Here is an 18,643-nt window from a genome sequence, read left to right as displayed (position 1 = left end):
AAAATGTATATTCATTTAACCTATACTGTTGTTTTGTAAAGCCAAAGACTTTATCTCTCTGCTAGAGTGGAAAACTTCTTTTTTTTTTAAGCTTCAGTCTTGTATAATCGTTCTTTCTGCTTGCTATGCAGATCACTACAAGTCTCTCATTCAGAGTTTGGAGTGGAGTAGCCTGCTCTGCTCCTGTGTAGTTGGCAGTGTTAGCTGAGCCTGGCTGCCTGTTTGGCTAATAGTCTCATCATGTCCCCCCCGCGCCCTTTGCAGAAGCTTGTCAAACAGTTCCTGTTCTGTCTGTCCAGAAGCAAATAAACACTTTGAGTGTGTTTTGTTTCTGTTTGAACACAGTTTCATTTTAGCTCACTGGTAGAGCAAGGAATATAGAGTCCCACTCCTCAGACAAATGCTGGGATGTCTATGACTGCTTTAAAGACCTGTAAGGAAGTCATAGAATTGTTTCCAACTCTGTCAAACCAAAGATTTCCATCCTTCCAGGCATTTGTTCGTCCATTTTTCATTTGTTAATTTGTTTGTTCATCCATCCATTTATCCCTTCATCCATCCACTTGTTGGTCCACTTTTGCTTTTGTCTGTCAATCCTTCCTTCCTTCCCTTCACCTTGTGTTGTTTTCATTCCTGTCTCTATTCCTTGCTTCCTTCACTTCTATAGAAACAATTGCATGGATGGTTGTCATGAACTCATACGAAACCTATTTGTGTCTTTAAATTGTAAAAAGGATCGAGGCCCAAAAACTCAGAATTATTAAACAAAACATTTAGGGACTCTAAAAATCCCTAAAGCACCAGTTAAGTTTCCATTGATCTTCCTTCCTCAGATGTCTGAGGTGATGTTGGATATCATATTTAAGGTGTTTTTCTCAGCCTCTGGGTTTAGATTAGTTTCTAATCTGTGTGTAAGTCAGCAGAGTGAAAGCTGTGAAGTTGGGTCATCTTTTGAACAAATTGAAGAACAAATACCTTTTTCCTATTTAGTTGAAAATCACTTGCTCTTTGTTGAACTTATGTTAGTGTGTCCTGGGAATAGGCCTCTATTTATGTTAGTAGTTGACCTAGTATCCGTCTGAATGGATGTTTTTAAACATTGTGCACCGCATTCTCTTTACTCTCTGCCATTTCACTCCTAAAGTGCTTTCTTATTCGCTTTACTTATAGCATCATCTATAAATAGATGTCATTTAACTTAAACATGCTGTGAAAATATCAGCATATATTTCAGGATTTTCTTCATGGAGAAAAACATTCAAATAAAGTGGAATCAAGAGGACATTGAAAAATTGTTAAAAATTAAACACTCATAATAAATCTCCACATTAAAAATACATTCAAATAGCTTCTTTTGTTTCCTTAATACATATTCTGTAAATTTTTCCTTGGTAGCAAACATGAATTTACACTAAATGTGCCAAAAGAAGAAAAAAATCAGGAGCTAACAGATGACTGAGAGGGGATCGATGGGGCATAAATTATTCTCTGAAACAAGAAACGCATTATTTTCTAACAAATGAAATCCCAATGAAAAATAAGGCCCAGACTTGTAATTAGTGAAGAAAAATCAAGGTACAGAGCAAGTCAAGCAAAAGATGGTAACAAATGTTTTTTTGGGGGAAAAAAGTTTTTACTGATATGCAAGCTTCTTTAACATCATTGACTAATACAATTCAAATTAAACAGTTAGCTGAAATAGATTTTGATGGGGGTTTTTTTGTCGTTGTAATTTTCAGACATTCTGCATTAAATCTCCCCTTAACTCAGAAATAAAGCCACCGGTGTTGAATTTGAGCACCATATGCAGATCAAGGACAGGACACCTTATCTATGTAGGTGTGTGCGCATGCTTCAGCTAGAAGAGAATCAAGTTCCTCATCAGTGGCACAGTGTGTATCTGCAGGTGGTTTGAGGAAGAAACTGGTTGGTCTATAGATAAAGCGATGAGTTCTCTGCAAGGTAAAGAGAAGGAAGAATGAAAGTAGAGGACTCGGCAGAGACAGAATGGAGGGGGACAACTGGGCCTTCATTCTGGGTAAGAAAGAGGTGGGAGCATCTGAGAAATTTTCAATAGGGTTTTTAGTTGATATTAAACTGTTCTAATGTCAAAGGTAACAGATATAGAGTTGAGAGAAACTGCAATCTAACCTCCTTTTAAGGTGAAGAAGACACAAAGATTACTGAAATAGAGTTAGAGTTATTAAAAATAATAGTTCAGTTAATTTAACTAAAGCAGAAAGGGATTTCAAATACAAGATGTATTAAACATTTGACATCAAAGTTTTATTTTGATGTTTTGTTTATGTACCTGTTCACAAACATTTGTGCTGCACCTTTTGTTTAGATGACATTTAGGATTCACTGCACTATATGATTGTGGACTTCAAACTTTTTTCTGTTGTCCTTACATTGATATTTCTTATTTGAGTTCCTCTCAGTGTGGTTCACTTTTTTTTACTATCATGCAATGTGCTAATCAGCACATTTTGAGTCTTGTGTTGTATGAATTGTAATGTATTGAACTTTCTATGTGACCTACTATAGCTTTCTCCATCTATGTCCTATTACTGTCCTGGCTCAGTCACTGGCTCATTGATTTTCAGTTCTAATTAATTTTCCATCCTAAAAGGTTTTGTTGATGATTACAAGGCTGTTGTTCAATCTGTGATGACCGTGAACACATTTATGGTTTTAGCAGCGTTTTTCTTCACAGTGATGCAGCCAGTCAATAAAGAATACATGACAATATTGCCTTTGATCCCATTGACATGAAGCTGACCCATACTACCCTTTAAGCCTCCCACGCGAGCCACCTTTTATTCATGCCTTTGGTTTTTCTTTGTGCTCTTTGTGCAGGATTGAAAAAACGTACCAGGAAGGCCTTCGGGATACGAAAGAAAGAGAAGGACAGTGACTCTACGTAAGTCCGCTTTTTGCTTTGCAATGCTCTGACCCTCGTTCAGAGGAGGAAGCATAACGTGGATGTTAAAATTGATCTTCCATTAATGCATTGATTAATCTGATTGGTTTGTAGTATTTTAAATTATTTTACCTGGACTAATTAGCAATTTAGTCAATACTTCAAATAAAGAGAACAAGAAACCTTTCATATTTCTTTCTCTTTTTGTCCCTTTATGTGAAACAGAGGGTCTCCAGACAGAGATGGTGGTGTAAGTAACAGTCAATATAGTTACATTTATTTTCAAATCAGAATTTTTTACAAGCACAAAGAGACTTTCTGAAGGGAGCTGAATCTGGTGAACACTGGGTAAATTATTTATTTTTGTGTTGTTTTTGCTTGCCAGGAACCCCAAGAGATTGAATCGGTACTGAACTCAGCCTTTTAGAATAGACAAGCTTTTAGAGTAGTGCTGTGTCTGGGTAGAATTTAGTATCAGTAAAAACACTGCAGCTTGTTATTTATTCCATCAGTCTCCCACTGAGCTTTACTCCCTGAGCTATTATTTCATTAACAAGCTGTCAGAATCACATAGTAGATGAAAACAAGGAAACGTTCAGTGCAATGTTTGGAGCAAGAATACTTTTGTCCTCATAATTAACCTTTTTTTCAAATATGGCTTATAAAAATGCAACTTATTGGTTTTAGTGTTGTTATTTTGATAACCCAAAGCTTCAGAAAAGTGGAAAAATCTGAAAACAAAATAGCGTCTGAGAAAAACATCCAATTGCACAAGAATCCTGCTGAGTTGTAGTTTGCAATAGATAAAGTGGAGTCTTACATAACTCACTCTTTCTTCAGTGTCTGGAGGGATTTTAATCAAACAGCTTCTCTCTTCTCAGTCCCAGAAGAAGACAAATGGAGCCCCGAATGGCTTCTATGGAGATATCGACTGGGAAAGATACGTAAGTAAAGTTATTTAGTTTAAGTTGGTGAAGTGGTGCTTCTTCTGCACCAAATCACATACCAAAACTTAAGCCTTCTTTAGAGTTAATGTTGACCTTATTTTATCACTGGTTGCTTAAAGAAATTGTAGTTGGTAAATAAACATAGGCCAGAATAAGAACAAATTTTAACCATCAATTAAAACACATAATTTTGTGTCAACACAAATAATTAACAGTAAAACCCCAAAATGATTTGTTTTATGCAAACAGAAAAGCAGGTATTATTCCTATTGCTACTAAATCGTTATATCGATTCTTACAATTATAAGAATGTTTCCTATAATGTTTGCTTTGATCTTGTTGTACAGCATTATCCAGGGTAAAACAGAAGCTTTGCACTCCCCCCTCCACTCCCGTTCATATGTCTCTGGCTATGGAAGAGAGCAAGAAATCATATGGAGCCTAAAGGCAAAATGAATGTAGTGATAGGTGTGCAGCGGTTTGGCGTTAAAGCCAACTACTCCCGTCCTGCACATACTTATGTAGAGGACAATTGGTGTTTGGTCATGCAGATTTGTTCATATTTAGAGGTTTCTGTACAGTTTTAATACTCATAGTCATATTAGTAAGACGGATGGGCAGCGCTCTTTAGTTAACCAGATATAACCAAACAGACAAATTTATTTTTGTTGTAAATGGTAGAAGAGAATATAGTTGGCATGTTTCAACCAGCTGACTGGAAGTGTCCGGAACAAGTCAAGGAAAGACAAGGCTTCATAATAGAAAGTTTTAGCACTTTGCTGTACATTGATATCAGTAACTGAGCTATACCTATATTTGTATCAGTCAATGACAAGCATGACTTTTTCAATTTACTGTTTTGCTTCAATGAACAGTATTTGTCACAACTGGAAATTTAATGTTAACATTTGAACTGTACTCACATTTATAGGTTTGTACTGATTTACAGTTTGTGTGTTTCAGAACTCCCCTGAGTTGGATGATGAAGGCTACAGTATCAGACCTGATGAAGAGTCAGAGGAAGGAGATATCCTCAGCACAAGTTGATTTACCATTGCTAGTCAATGACAAAATTCTTTCACATCTCTTTAAACAGAGCAGTTGTTTTGTTTTCAAAGAATATCTTGAGAAGATCATTAAAAGATTATGCACAACAGTGTCATATTAGTAATTGTATTACAGTATTATACCTCAAATGTCTTGTAAAAACCTTATAACCTTTCTGTGAAACATCACACTAATCAACTGGCACGTCTAGATTAGTTTTATATTTTGTAACCTTTCAGGCGATGTTGTTTTCTGTCACCTTTTGAATGTTTCTCATCAGACTGTGCAGAGGAGTTACTGTTGTTTTTAAGTTTGACAGCAACTGAACAATTAAAGGGACAATTGTTTGAACCTGAAAAGGAAAATATCTTAATTAGGAGCAGACACTGCATCACAAAGTAGAAACAGGGTTTTTGTTTTACCTGTAATGAAATACTGTGTTAAATGTTCCATATTTAAAATGAGATCCTAGTTAGAGGTCAAATCAGCTGGATTGTTTTACCTTTGGACTTTTTCTTTGACTTTGTGCCCTCACCTACCAAAAAGACCCATTTCTTCTCATCTGACGAGTCTGAGGAGGAAGAGGACCACAAGAAGAAATTCAAAATCAAAATCAAACCGCTGCCAGCTGATTGTGTCATATCGGCTCCTTCGGTTGATGAGCTCAAAGCTTCCATAGGAAACATAGCCCTGTCCCCGTCTCCTATGGTGAGTAACCCCAACGGTTATGCCCTCCTTCTGCTGTCCTTCATTAGCAGACTTGATTTGTGATGCTTTAAGTTATTGTTACATGTGTGTATAGCTCATTCTTGTGTCTTATCTTTACTAGAGCTAGAGGTTTTTTATTCACTTGTAGAAGCACGTCGCAATGAATTAGAATACAATCAAAAATATAATTTAAGTCAACAGCTCCATTAAAATGTAAAACTCCTCTTATAGTCATTCAATACATGCAAAGTGAAAATGTCAAGTGACATTCTAATCACAATTTTTACAACAAGTTTCATAGGAAAGCTAATAATTTTGTTCCTAGCTGTATGTCTGTGTGTGTATAACGTATTGACACATTGTGAATCTTCCCCAAAATACTGTGACAGTGACAGATTATTGTGCAGCAGTTTCTACCAAACCATTTTCTTCCACTCAACTTTTCATTAATGTGCTTGTTAACAGCTTTCTGTGAGCAGCAAGCTTCTTTCGCAATGACCTATTGATGCTTGCAGAGGGTGTCAGTGACTGTCTGCTGGACAACTGTTGAGTCAGCGGTCTTTCCCATGATTTTGTAGAGTACCATAAGATGACATTACTGCACTAAATGTCCATTTTTGTTGGTTTTTGAAATTCTAATTTTAAGAGAAATAGAAGCATTTTTATTAGCTGTAATCTAAAACAAATTAAACAAGGACAAATGAATTCTTCAAATCCACTCCTCTGAGTGAAATTGTTCTAAATGAATTCCACCTTTTTATATAAATAACCATACATTTTCATTAGTATTTAAGATATACTTGTATTAAAATCATTTTAGAGCCATCTGCTTAGCACTAACATATTATTTTAACAGTATATATTTAGCTTCTTGTCAATAATTTAGCAGAGCAAGGATGCATGCTTTTTGGTATGAATACTAAACTGAAAGCTTTAAGTCATTTTGGAAGTCTTGGAACTTATGTAGCTACTTTGTAAGGCTATAATACTTTATATTTTTTTCTTATTATTCTGAAGTAATTTAATGTTATTCAGAATGTCTACATCTTAAACCACAAGTTTACAGCTGCCAGGCAGCACAACATTAAGTCCCTGTGAGAACTTAATCATTTCATGCCCATCATGCAGTCTGCCGTTTGCAGCAGGGTTCCGCAGGCAGTCCTCAGCTTTTTTTATGCCTTTTGGTCTGCAGGCCTCCAGCCTTGTGTTTCCCCAGTCAGGACAGTTAGCTTAGGTGTCTGCTTTAAATTATTCACATAGGAAAGTGGGCACAGTGAACTTGTGTTTCAGTTCACAGTACAAGGACATTACCTGTGGTCATTTGAGCTTCTGTCCTCAATAATTTAATCCAGTTTCAGTGGGTTCACCCAGTGGCTTTGTCAACCTTATTAGGTGTGAAGGTCTTTTTATGCTCTTATTGTTTTGGTTCATGTATGGAAGGCTTTGAGTAAAACACAAAATAACAAATTTATTAGGATTTTTGTTCAGTTTTCAGTATTTGTGAGTGTGCTGCTGGGCAGAAAAATACTTTTTGTTGGCATATTGCTTAGCAGCTGCATTGTCTTATTAATGTTTAATTATTAATAATTAAAAAATGTGGTTCTTGGTTGTGTGACAGGTTTGGTCTTACCACTTGCATATTAACTAAAAATGTACCAATCAGTTGACCAGAGAAGGGCATCTGCCAATTTTCCCTTGATGGACTTTGAAAGATGATTAGCAGCTAAAATACTGAAAGATCTGAATTTCTTTCAAAACTAAACTTTCACTATTTTCAGTCATGATTAAACATTGTGTTATTTGAAGCTCTTTTCTCAGTTTCATAATAAACAAATCAGATTTAGAGACACGCTATTCATGGCATAAAGGGGCATATTATTTTATTGTCTCACTTTTTATATTAGATATATGATCACCATTCTATGAAAGAACATCTAGTCCTTGTCCACATAAAAAATTAGAACTTGTAGGTTAGACCCAGAAGAAGTTCTGAAATCTTTACCAACCAGGAAATGCCAGTTGGTGCATATAAGTCTATTCCTTTAGACTGTTGGAGGGTATTTCATTGTATAAAGCCTTAATATTCTTCTGACCCCAGATTGTGAAAACTTTGTCAGAGTTAAGAAGTGTTTGTGATGAAGCATTGATGATGCAGGATTATATCTTATTTCACACAAAAGCTTCACACAAATTATCTGTTGACAACTTATCCAGTTCTCCTCAGAGAACTGTCACCAAATATGTTTACGACTGCATTAAATGGAGATCACTTTCCATGTCTGCTTTGCTTGTGTTTATAACACTCTCTCAGCCTTTTAACATTCTGTTACCTTTTTCTCTTCCTTTGATTATTTTTGCTTTGCTGCCTAAAATGACCCTAACCCCTGTAGAGGAGTCCGGTAAGACTCTGCTTTTTATCTTTGTTTTATATGCATTTCTTAACTATGTGCTCTTTTAGCTCTAAAAATGTCTTACTTACAAATGCATGTGCTATGTTTTTGTGGCTGTTGATATGCAAACTAGATTTGGGGCAAAGTGTGAAATCAGTTTGGGATGACATAATTACTAGTCTTGTATTTGTAAGGTAAATGGCCAATGTTGAGTTTTGTCTATTTAAATCTAAAGCAGATTTAGTACATCCCAAAAGTGCCAAATCTCCTTTTGTCTTTATGCTTCCTACCTTATAACTCTTAATAAAATCAGAGAGGTTAACAAACATGGAAGTGATCCAGCCGTATTGTGCAAAGGTACAAGTCAGGACAAAGAGTACAACAAAATCCACAGCATTTTAAAACTAATCAGGGACAACAACATCTGTATTGTTGACTCCGATTAGGGACAACAATCAGGAACATACAGGTGTTGTTCCTGTATGTGCAACAGAAGTACGCTATGTTCCTCATATGCCTGGACTAAGAACATATTGCAATGCAGAAGCTTTGCCTTTCCCGGAAATCATCCAGGCCTGACAGATATTTCCTAAAACAAACAAAAATGATATGGTTTGATGAGACCAAAGTTCACCTTTGGGCCACAATTCCAAAAGATATATTTGGCAGAAAAAAAGCATAATAAAAGAGGAATACACATTCAGTGAAACGCAGTGGAAATATCAGTTCCACTTTACCTTTTTCAAGTGGTACTGAATTTATTCACCAATTGTACTAAATTACAAATAGCTTCAAATACAAATAATTTCAGGCCCAAAGCTAAAGATTATAAGGTATTCACATTTTCAACATCACATTCACCTAAACAAATGAGTGCACCAGAGAAACATTAAGGTTTTCGGATGACGTAGTAACTGTCCAAATCCAAAACTGGCAGAAAATTTACATGATCACTTGAGGAGAGCTGTGGACATGGAGAACCTTTGTTTGGTGTAGTGGACAGATCTAGCCAAGGCAAGATGTGGTATGCTGATAGATTCTCATTAAGTCAGACTGAATTCTGAAATTGAATCAACACTTTCCTCAATCAGTGCAGATTACTGATTGTATTTCTTTTCTTACATTTTCCTGTCTTACACATTTGATTCTGCCTCTGTTGAATTGCATAGGTTTTATATCACATTAAAAATAGAAATATTTAATGATTTTTTTAACGGATATAGACTTTAGAGAAGCATTGTGCTTTTGTACCTGCCCAGCTGCTTTGAAACCACTTCTGATTTGTTCTTTCTTGCTGTGCTACATACAGTGCAAGAGCTTTTTTAAGGTGTATTTCTGTTGTCTTTGACTGATCTGATTTTAATTCGTTCTGGAGCCTTTAGTCTGCTAGTTCTCAGTCCAAATACTGAGATTATACAATCTAAAAGAAACAAGTATCGGGTCATACTGAAAACTGACAACCTCTCAAAATCCACATCTATTTTATATTTTTTATACTTGCATTTATTCCAAAGGAAAACTGGAATTTGTTTTTACATTTTTTAATATTTTCCATATTTATCATTATTTTAGTCTGTTGTAGATAGTAATATTTGTCTGCTTAAAATGTAGCCAACTCGCCGGAGTTTAACATCCACGATAATGTAATATTCCTTTAGTCTTTTACAAATATCAAAAACAGTATAGCATTTTAAAAAATTTAAAATTTGTATCTATATTTTGTCACATGTTCAATATTTGATAAACCAATAGTAGTGCTTTAATTCGACTAAGGATTTCAGCTCTGGTGCACTTCCTGTTTACGTTCAGCAGAGCTGCAGCAATTGGCTATGTCAGCCTTCACCAAGGTCTTTCCTTCACTACTTTATCCAATTATATGGATTCCTACCACCAGCATGTCCCACCCTCTGTTACATCACTTTAATCACTCATGGCTCACTGCACAACTGGGGCAAGCAAAAGAGTGAGAGAATGGAGGGAGAGATGGTTGCTGTGAGGTGGATCTGATGCAAGCAGATGGAGTGATTTCAGCAGAAATTAAAAAGTGGAAGAGGGCAGATGGGAAGATACGTAGGGAAATGAGAGGAACCTTGCTGGGATTAGGTGGCAGAGTTTCTGTTTTAACATCAGACTGATCTGCAGCAAATGGATACAGGCGTTAAAGAAACAGAATTAATAAGGCAGATCTACAACATGTTTTGGATTTTGTCCAGTCACAGTAGGCTGGCAAATGCATTTTCAATGCTGTAGTTACAAACATACATATCCGTTTCAATAAATCACCCTGAGCAATCTTGACTAAATGTTTTGAAGAAATGTTTCACTAAATTCAACAGAAAAAATATTACTCATGAATTATGACAGTCAGCCAGGCCCAAACAGTCTTCTTCTGATGCACATGCTGTCCTCTTTACTGATTTGTCACTCTCTGATCAGGTATCTCTTCTCTCTTCCTTTATGCTGGTCACAGAGACGTAGCCCGGTAAGTGTCCTTTCCATCTGTCTAACTGGGGTGACACTAAATATATCATATGACTTCCTTTACCCTTCAGGAGGAGTTGAAATTTTCTCAGCTAAAATAAGCATTTTGAAATTTTTATTTACTAATTCTTCAGATCACTAGTCTTAAAGATGTTTTGGTTTTCCATCTTGAATTACTATGTTCAAATTTTCTGTCTGCTTTGGTGATAATTTGCATTTTTGACAGCTGGCTCTTTGATGTCTCACTCCAGTCTCTCTCCATCGTGTCTCTTCATCTCCTCATGTGTCCTCCCCTCCTTTCACACTCTCCTCTCACACACCCCAGCCTTTGATTGCTTGTGGTGTCCTCCCCACTATGAATTCATATTTCTGTTGGGATCACAGCGGGGAAAAAAAACAATAATGTCTGGATTATCACTTTGTCAGAGAAATTTAAGACCCAACTGTCTCTGTCTCACACTTTATGTACTGTCACAAGCTACTTCTTACACCTCAAAAAGCTTATAATTAAAAGCTTTTTAAAGCTTTGATGACAAGCCACTGCTTTCTTGTTACAGCAGGCAGCAGAGAACTTCTAAAATGCAAATTTTCTCTTATATGAATCTAATAAAGTTTTTTTTTTCTAGTAAGTAGTAGAATTATGCTTTATTATACGCACATGCAAGTGGTGCTGATCGCACTGTGGGTGGTAATAATTCAAGTACGCACAGGTCCTACATGTTCATCCAAGAGGATTTAACGCTCCAATATAATTAAAATCAATTGAATTGCCTCCATATTTATTACCAACACTGCAGCAACAAAATCTCACACTAACATTTTTGGTTCATTTGTTCAGTGGGTCAAAGGGTCAGAAAATAACTGCTTTTCCTAAATTCATTAATGCAACCAATTTATTTAGAAAGATCATTGATCAAGGTTAATTGTATGTTTGGAGAGTTAAAGCTATCAAAATTACTTAAAATATGCTCAAAGAGTTCATAATGCGATGCACATCTTGAGCTGAGTTTAGTTGCTTTTCATTCTTTGTTTCCATGTGTAACCTCAAAGCCCACATAAAGCTGCACAATATCAGATTGCAGAAATATTACAATGTCTTCTCATTCTACTTTTCTGGGCTTACTTTTTAAACAACCGATTGGCATGTAGATAGAGGCATTGTTACAGACACTGGGGTCCCCAAGATGCAACTCCTTGCTGTAGTTCTCTGCAGCCAGCTTTGAAGGGAGGTTTTTTTCTTGGTGATGAGATTAACTTAGACCCTCTTAAATCCCATAAGCCAGTTATGAAAAATGGGTTTCTGCGTCTGGTCATATTTAGATTCCCAAGGAACCAAAAAGTAAAAAGAAATACTAATTAAAAATTCTTAGACAGTCTGTGCGAAAAAAAAACAAACATTAAAAACGGGTTGTTTTACATTTGTGTCGGCATTGTGAGGGGTGCTTGTAAGTTATGTGTGATTTTGTAGAAAACTAAATATTAATGGTTGGCTTTCTCTACATTTTTCACCATGGGATTATTTTACTTTAGGAAAAAACACTATGGTGAAGGACCTTGAATTATTGCCACCTACTCTTTGAACAAGCCTAAAGCTGATTTTTTCATGTAAGTGAAATTAGGAATTACAAATAAGTATTTGCTTCATCTGAGCATAGAGGGAAAATGTAAATATGTTACTTTGTACCTCTTCTTTTTAGCATTTTTATACTTTACTGTTTTTTCTTTTTTCCATGTGATAGGGTATTAAAAGGAACACATCTAGTAAGTAACATTCTTACTGCCCTTCAGTCCAGACTTGTGTTTTTTTTTGTAAAGCACTAAATATATGGGATATAAATATAAAAAATCTTTTCCTTCATGCTCCCAGGTGAGGAAATTGCCAGGCCAAGGCGTGCCGTTCCCGCTGCTCCCATTGTGGCCCCCACACCAGCTCCAGCACCACAACCACCCAGGTATGAGGCATGGTTCTCACTTTATGCATTTTATTTCTGAAAATTGATCAATTGCTGCTTGTGTATTAAATAGTGTTGCCATTTTGTCTTGTAAAAAGCCTTCGAAGCATTTATCATTAAATAAAAGACTGTTTCTGTATAGCAGCTGTTTTACAGTCCTTTACAAAAAAACTGAACTTTTTCACATTTCTCACTGTGCAGTCACAAGCTTTAATATTACATAACTTCATTTGGATTAGATTTGATCATCCACTTGGAAAGAAAATTATTCAAGAGCTTATTTTAAATCAAATAAAAATCTGAAGTGTGACAGCGTTTGTATTCATGCTTGCTAAATAATTTCTTTGAAGAATCACCCCAGTACTGCAGTGGAGCTCAGAAATAGGACATTTTTTAGATAATGTTCTTGATATTACTCTTTGCTCTTCTAATGTATAAGACCTCATTGCAAGACTGCCCCACTTTTACCATCTCTTAGGAATTTTGAACAACTTCTTCAAACATTTTTGTTGTTCTTGTGGGAATCTGTGTACTCCATAAAACTTGCAAAGCTGTCAGTTTGCACAACAGTGTTGTGTATTAAGCGCTAAATCTAATATTACTCTTGTATGAATGCCTAATAACAGTTGTTTATATTGTGAGTTCTGTGGAGGTGAATCATGCTACAATGGTTCCAGTGGTTTGCTTGATTGTCATCTTTTTGTTGTCCAGTTGTTTCAGTGTTCATTGTTTTGTCTGTTGAGTCATGAAGAGTCAGATAAGTCACATTGCCTCTTCTCTCTGCACATAGAGACAGAGATTAGTCAGTCACTGTATCTCCACATGACCAATGCAGTTATTGCAGTTTTTCTTCTTCTCAATACTGGTGCAAGAGTTTTCACAACTACTCCAAGAAGGCTCATGTATTTGTTTTTCATTCTATGGATTTTTAATAAGTTACTATATCCCACTATTTGTACTCTCTCCCTACTTGGAAGCAGTGCATTTATGAAACTTTCCAAATTGGTTATAATCATGTTAAAGAGGGCATTTTTTTGCCAATTGTGTACATGGTCAATGTGAGCAAACTTTTACTGGCTGACTCAAATTAAGTGAGTCAGGCAGTAAATTAAAGTTAAATTAAATGCTGGATTTCATGTCATGTCTTACATTCCTTAATAAATCATATTGGTGGGCAGTTTGACAAACCCTTTACCAAAATAAACAACTGTTTGCAGCTAGTCGACCAATCAAGAGTTTTCTTGCCCTTTGAGTTGGAAAACTTTAATAAAAGCTAATTAAAACCAAACTTTAGGGATTAATAATTATACGTCATGTACAATACATTAATACACTTTAAAAAGTGATGAAAATGGTTCCAATTGACCTGATCCCTTTTAATCCCAATGACAAAAATCTTATTTTCAGAAAATAACATTTTTGTCTCAGTTATTTGAATGCCTCCCTCTTTATAAATGAAAATTCTTGTTGAGTATAAATGGATTGATCGACCCTTACATGCCATCAATAAAGTCTGGTGGAAATTTTAATTTGTGATGACAATTTGATGACTTGCAATGCATTACTTGACTGTACTGTAATGTGTCATAGCAGGTTTAAAGTAGTTAACTGACTATTTGGTGAAATGACAACACTTTTCTTCTCTAACTCACTCTGTTGCCGCTGCAGCAATCAGCAAACAGTCCCTGAAGACACCACAGCCTTATTTGGGCCTCCGTTAGAAACAGCCTTCAGAGAACAGAAAACTGAAGGTAACTGTTCTCTTCCTGTATTCATCATCCCTCTTTATCCTCTAAATGTGTCTATGTTTTTGTTTGGATTGATTAATGGAGACTTTCTGAAAATATTCTTGCTGTGTCTCTTTTGTTGTCAGCTTAGTCTTACTTGACTGTCAACACATTTTCTCTTCGCCTTCCGCTCATCTCTTTACATAATTCTTCTCCTCTTGAACTCGCTGCAGTAGTTGTGAATTTAGCGTGTCTTTGCTAAGGTCAAAGCTGAAGATAACCCCTAAGGTTGCACTTATAGGTATATTGCAGGTTGGTTAATACATTGGTTCTATTGTCACTGCTAACATTCAATCTTCTAGGTTTTCAGTTGCAGGCTATCAAAAAGCAATTAGCTGTTACATAAGTTCCATCTCGGGCATAATGACCTCAAGGTGATATAAAATACCACTATACATTGATTCACACAGGTGTAGCTGCTCATGTGTCATTTTATAATAGACATGCAGTACTTATAAGCTTTGTTTGCCAGTTTGTTCATTCTGTATCATCGTTTTTTTCTTCCAGCTAGCACTTCTTAACTGCTAACAGATTTTCTTACCTGATTTAAGACTTTTATTACAAGTTGATTAATGTTTTATTCCCTACAAAATATATATATTTAAAAGAATGAGAAACCCACTATTAATTTCCTTCACTTGACCTTCTGTGTCCCCTCCTGCACTTAGTGGTTCTTTCTGAGCCCGATGTGTGGGGGACTTCTTTCTCAGAGCCTGAATCCTCTTTAACGAGGTCCTTCCCCACAGGAAGTAAGTTTCATTATTCCACACTGTGTCACAGCTCCTCGTCTGCCTTGAATGACTGCACAGACCCACCAACTCGCCCTGTGAACTCCCTCATCATCTGACTAACAAACAGACCTAGCAAACAGTCCTGATCAAACAGCCATGTGGTCATGATCCTCTCCATGTCCCACAAGAGTTGTTTCCCGTTTCATTTCATTAGCCATTACACAACCACAGCATTTATTATTGGTTGACGTATGTTTTACAGCAAAGGTTCTGTGCTCATTTTGCACCAACCCCTTCCTCTTTTGCTGCCCCATCCTTGCACTTGGCATGGTGGTGACTGAATTGTAAGGTTCTGTGCTGCATGATGGATGGTTTTTCTGTTCTCCTCGTAAGCAGTATTGCTGTTTTTTGACAGATGTAGTAATTCCTATCTAAGAAACCAAACATTCACTGTTTTTAAGTCAATACAAGTTAATTTGCTGACACTCTTGTTTTTTTATTTGTACCAGAAATCTGCATTCTGTGTAACACACCCTATAGTTACAAGAATATTGGAACAGTTATAGTTTAAATCTATCAACTATTCAATAACATTCTTAACATTTTTTCAGCTCCTCCTCCCCTTCCACCTAAGAATGTCCCAACTTCACCCCCAACAACTGGAGCCCCTTCTCCAGATGCTGCTGGTGAGAATTTCTTCTACCTTTTTTAATTGTCATAAAATCTTTTAATGATAAACATATTTAACCCTAATTTTATTTAAACAACCTACTGTGCATGAAATGGCTGAACGGACAGTTTTTATTGAGCTCTTTTCATAAAATCAAATTTAACATAAAATGCTTTACATAAGTTTTAAAAAATACTGTGCAGCACTTTGGTGTAGTTAGTAGCTGCTTTATAAATAAATTGTCATTGACAAGTAAAGACAACATTTTTAAAAGGTTAGCATTATATAAATATACTTGTCAAATTTATAAAAATCAAAACTTTACATGCCAGAAATGTTTAAATAAAGTAACATTCAATTTAACTCTGGTCTCTATTTCAGAAGCAACAGCAGATGCAAATGACTCAAGCAGGAAGCCCTCCATAGCAGACCTGGACAACATTTTTGGACCGGAGGTGGCTCCCCCTGCTGGTGAAGATACAGACGACAAGTGGGTCTGCTTCAGTGAACACTCTCCCGCTGGACCACCAGCACCAAAGGAACCTGCACCACATATGCCCTCTTCACCACCCCCTCCTGAAGAGCCAGCACCTCCTCCACCTGAATCCCCAGCTCCACCTCTACCTACATCACCTCCTCCTCTCCCCATCGCTCTTTCCCCAAAAGAAGACTCGCCTCCTCCTCTTCCAACCTCGCCACCTCCGTCAGAGGAGCCTTTCTTGCCTCCTATACGTTCAGGTCCCTCCACACCAGAAGACCAAAATCCACCCTCCATCGCCTCTTCTCCCCCACTTGCATTAAAGGAGCATACATCACCTCCAGCTTCCTCCCCTCCTCCTCTTAGCTCACCTGGTGGTGTCCCACCAGTCCCCGCCCCCAAGGATGGCACCCGTGAAGTGGTGACTCTACCTTCTGAAGAACCCTCAGCTTCCTCAATCCCATCACCCCTTGTCCTCTCTCAAGAGGAGCAGTCTAAGAACACAAACACCTTTCATCCCAAAGAGGAAGGAGGTGAAACAATCACCTCTCCCAAAGATGCCAGCAAGGAAAGTCGGAGCACACCCCCACCGCCTCCTCCTCCTCCAACGTACCGTGCAGTAGTTTCATCACCAGGCCCCACAACTGGAGCAGGAGGGACAAATAGTGGTGAGTACTTACTAATATTGGAAGTTCTCAGATGCCATGTTATGATTTTGTATTGACTATAAAAACGTTTCAGTTCATTGGTGTTGACAGGGACAGACTGCCAGATGGATTGTGGCACCCTTGCTATTAAACTTGCACAGACTGAACAGATGTTTGGAGGGGAGGGACTGTGTTGTTTAACTCAGATGAATACAGAATGTTATTTTTCCACACCATGTTTGCTGAGTGATTTGTTTTTACTGAATTATGAGTAGTTTTTAAACTTAACCTATCTACAAAGCTTTTGTTTTGCAGCATAAATATTGTCTTATTATTGCCATTTTGTTACCTTTATATATCAAAAACTTATCTGTTTGTTGTTTTTTATTAGACAGAACTATAAGCATTTGCTGTTCTTACAAGGAGAAAAATAATGCAACGTCCTATAAATGTTTTGAACTCAGAGACGTGTTATGACCAGAAACTTATGAATTAGAGAAATAACATTTTTGTTTTTCATTTTATGTTTAGAGATGAGACAAATAACATGACTTCATGATGGATTACTAATTAAAGTTAATTTGTACTCTGATTAACTTCTTAAGTCACATTCACTGTTTAGAAGTGATGGTTGACAATAACTGTGGAACAGGGTATTTAGCATAAAACAACAATTTCAATATATGGGACATTTTTCTGAAATAATAGCCTTTGTCAAGGTGGGATTATGCTACTGGAATAATTTGCCTTATTTTAAGGCTTTTGAAGCATATTTGTTATTCCAGGAAATGTGCAATGCACTGTTCCTCGTCATTTTATTTGCAGTTTTATTACTTAATTTAAGTTTAGTAAATTTCATTAGTAATGTAACTTGCTGCAAGTGTTTTAATTGTGCAATTGAACTATATCTGAGCCTTGTTTGGTTTCTACACTCATCTTCAGGTTCCTCCTCACCTGTAAGACCTTCCACCCCCTCATCAGTCAGCCCAACCCCACCCCCACCTCCGCCTCGGCCTCCTTCACGACCCAAGCTTCCTCCTGGGAAACCTGCTGTTGGAGATGTGGTAAGATCGACCTTGTATTTTTTGTGATAAGTTTAAAATCAGTTCTAAATCTACGTGGGAGTTTACTCATTTATCTTCCACCTTCTGTTGTAAACAAGAAATCCTGCAGAGGTTGAACATAAGAAGATAAACACTTCTTCATATTTTTATCCAAGCAGAACCCCATTTAAACATTGATTTAGAGGTCAATATCAACCTAATTTTTGCCTTTTTTTTTTTCTTGTGTCTATTTTTAGAACCGGCCGTTCAGCCCACCAATCCACTCGGCGAGTCCCCCTCCCATTGCTCCGTTGGCACGAGCTGAGAGCACCTCTTCAATCTCCTCCACCAACTCCCTGAGTGCTGCCACCACACCCACTGTTAGCAAGGAGTTGTGTGTGTCTGTGTCAGGTGTGTGAACCAGTTCTGACGTTTGAAGGTTCTGCTAATATAAAAAAAAACTGAGAGAAATAGTTCACCTGCACTTGTGTAACACTAAATGTTTTATTCATTTTTGAACTTGCCTTCTGCTCTTGCTCCTTTTGTTTGAATCAATTTGTCCTTTTACTTTCTTATTATTTAAATTGAAGTGTTAAGAAACTTGACATTTTCACAGAAGAAATTCTTGACAAAAAAAGATTTTGTGTCAATTGGCTGATTAAATTCCGCACTTGCAAGCATGCTGAGCGTGAGCGATAGGTGAGAATATGAAGCAGAGTGTTGATTTTCACTCGCAAACATTCTTGAATGAATTAACGATAGACCAGTTCATATTCCTTGATCTAAATTTAGAGTCTGTGTAAAGGAGCCTGCAGTGCAGAGTTGTGAGTGGATAAAAG

At 36.8% G+C, this 18,643-nt stretch overlaps 1 protein-coding gene across 6 annotated transcripts in view; it reads left to right on the top strand.

Moving 5' to 3' along the window:
- Positions 1–18,643, top strand: part of sgip1 (SH3 domain GRB2 like endophilin interacting protein 1) — a 57,844-nt gene that overhangs the window by 24,755 nt on the left and 14,446 nt on the right. For 4 of the 6 annotated variants that reach the window (XM_023339501.1, XM_014470573.2, XM_023339503.1 and 1 more), the window contains exons 2-16: positions 2,860–2,923; positions 3,149–3,173; positions 3,805–3,867; positions 4,834–4,897; positions 5,453–5,625; positions 8,016–8,024; positions 10,486–10,497; positions 12,236–12,257; positions 12,364–12,448; positions 14,117–14,199; positions 14,904–14,984; positions 15,578–15,652; positions 16,018–16,782; positions 17,704–17,825; positions 18,062–18,215. In XM_023339501.1, coding sequence (XP_023195269.1) covers positions 2,860–2,923; positions 3,149–3,173; positions 3,805–3,867; positions 4,834–4,897; positions 5,453–5,625; positions 8,016–8,024; positions 10,486–10,497; positions 12,236–12,257; positions 12,364–12,448; positions 14,117–14,199; positions 14,904–14,984; positions 15,578–15,652; positions 16,018–16,782; positions 17,704–17,825; positions 18,062–18,215 — 1,797 coding nt within the window. The remainder of the gene's footprint in view (positions 1–2,859; positions 2,924–3,148; positions 3,174–3,804; positions 3,868–4,833; positions 4,898–5,452; positions 5,626–8,015; positions 8,025–10,485; positions 10,498–12,235; positions 12,258–12,363; positions 12,449–14,116; positions 14,200–14,903; positions 14,985–15,577; positions 15,653–16,017; positions 16,783–17,703; positions 17,826–18,061; positions 18,216–18,643) is intronic. The other 2 variants (XM_023339502.1, XM_023339499.1) reach the window with 2 other exon arrangements.

This window comes from Xiphophorus maculatus, chromosome 9 (genome assembly GCF_002775205.1).
Source record: "Xiphophorus maculatus strain JP 163 A chromosome 9, X_maculatus-5.0-male, whole genome shotgun sequence".
Lineage (NCBI taxonomy): Eukaryota > Metazoa > Chordata > Actinopteri > Cyprinodontiformes > Poeciliidae > Xiphophorus > Xiphophorus maculatus.
Note: the sequence above shows the minus strand (reverse complement) of the source record. Positions and strands in the feature narration are given on the sequence as shown.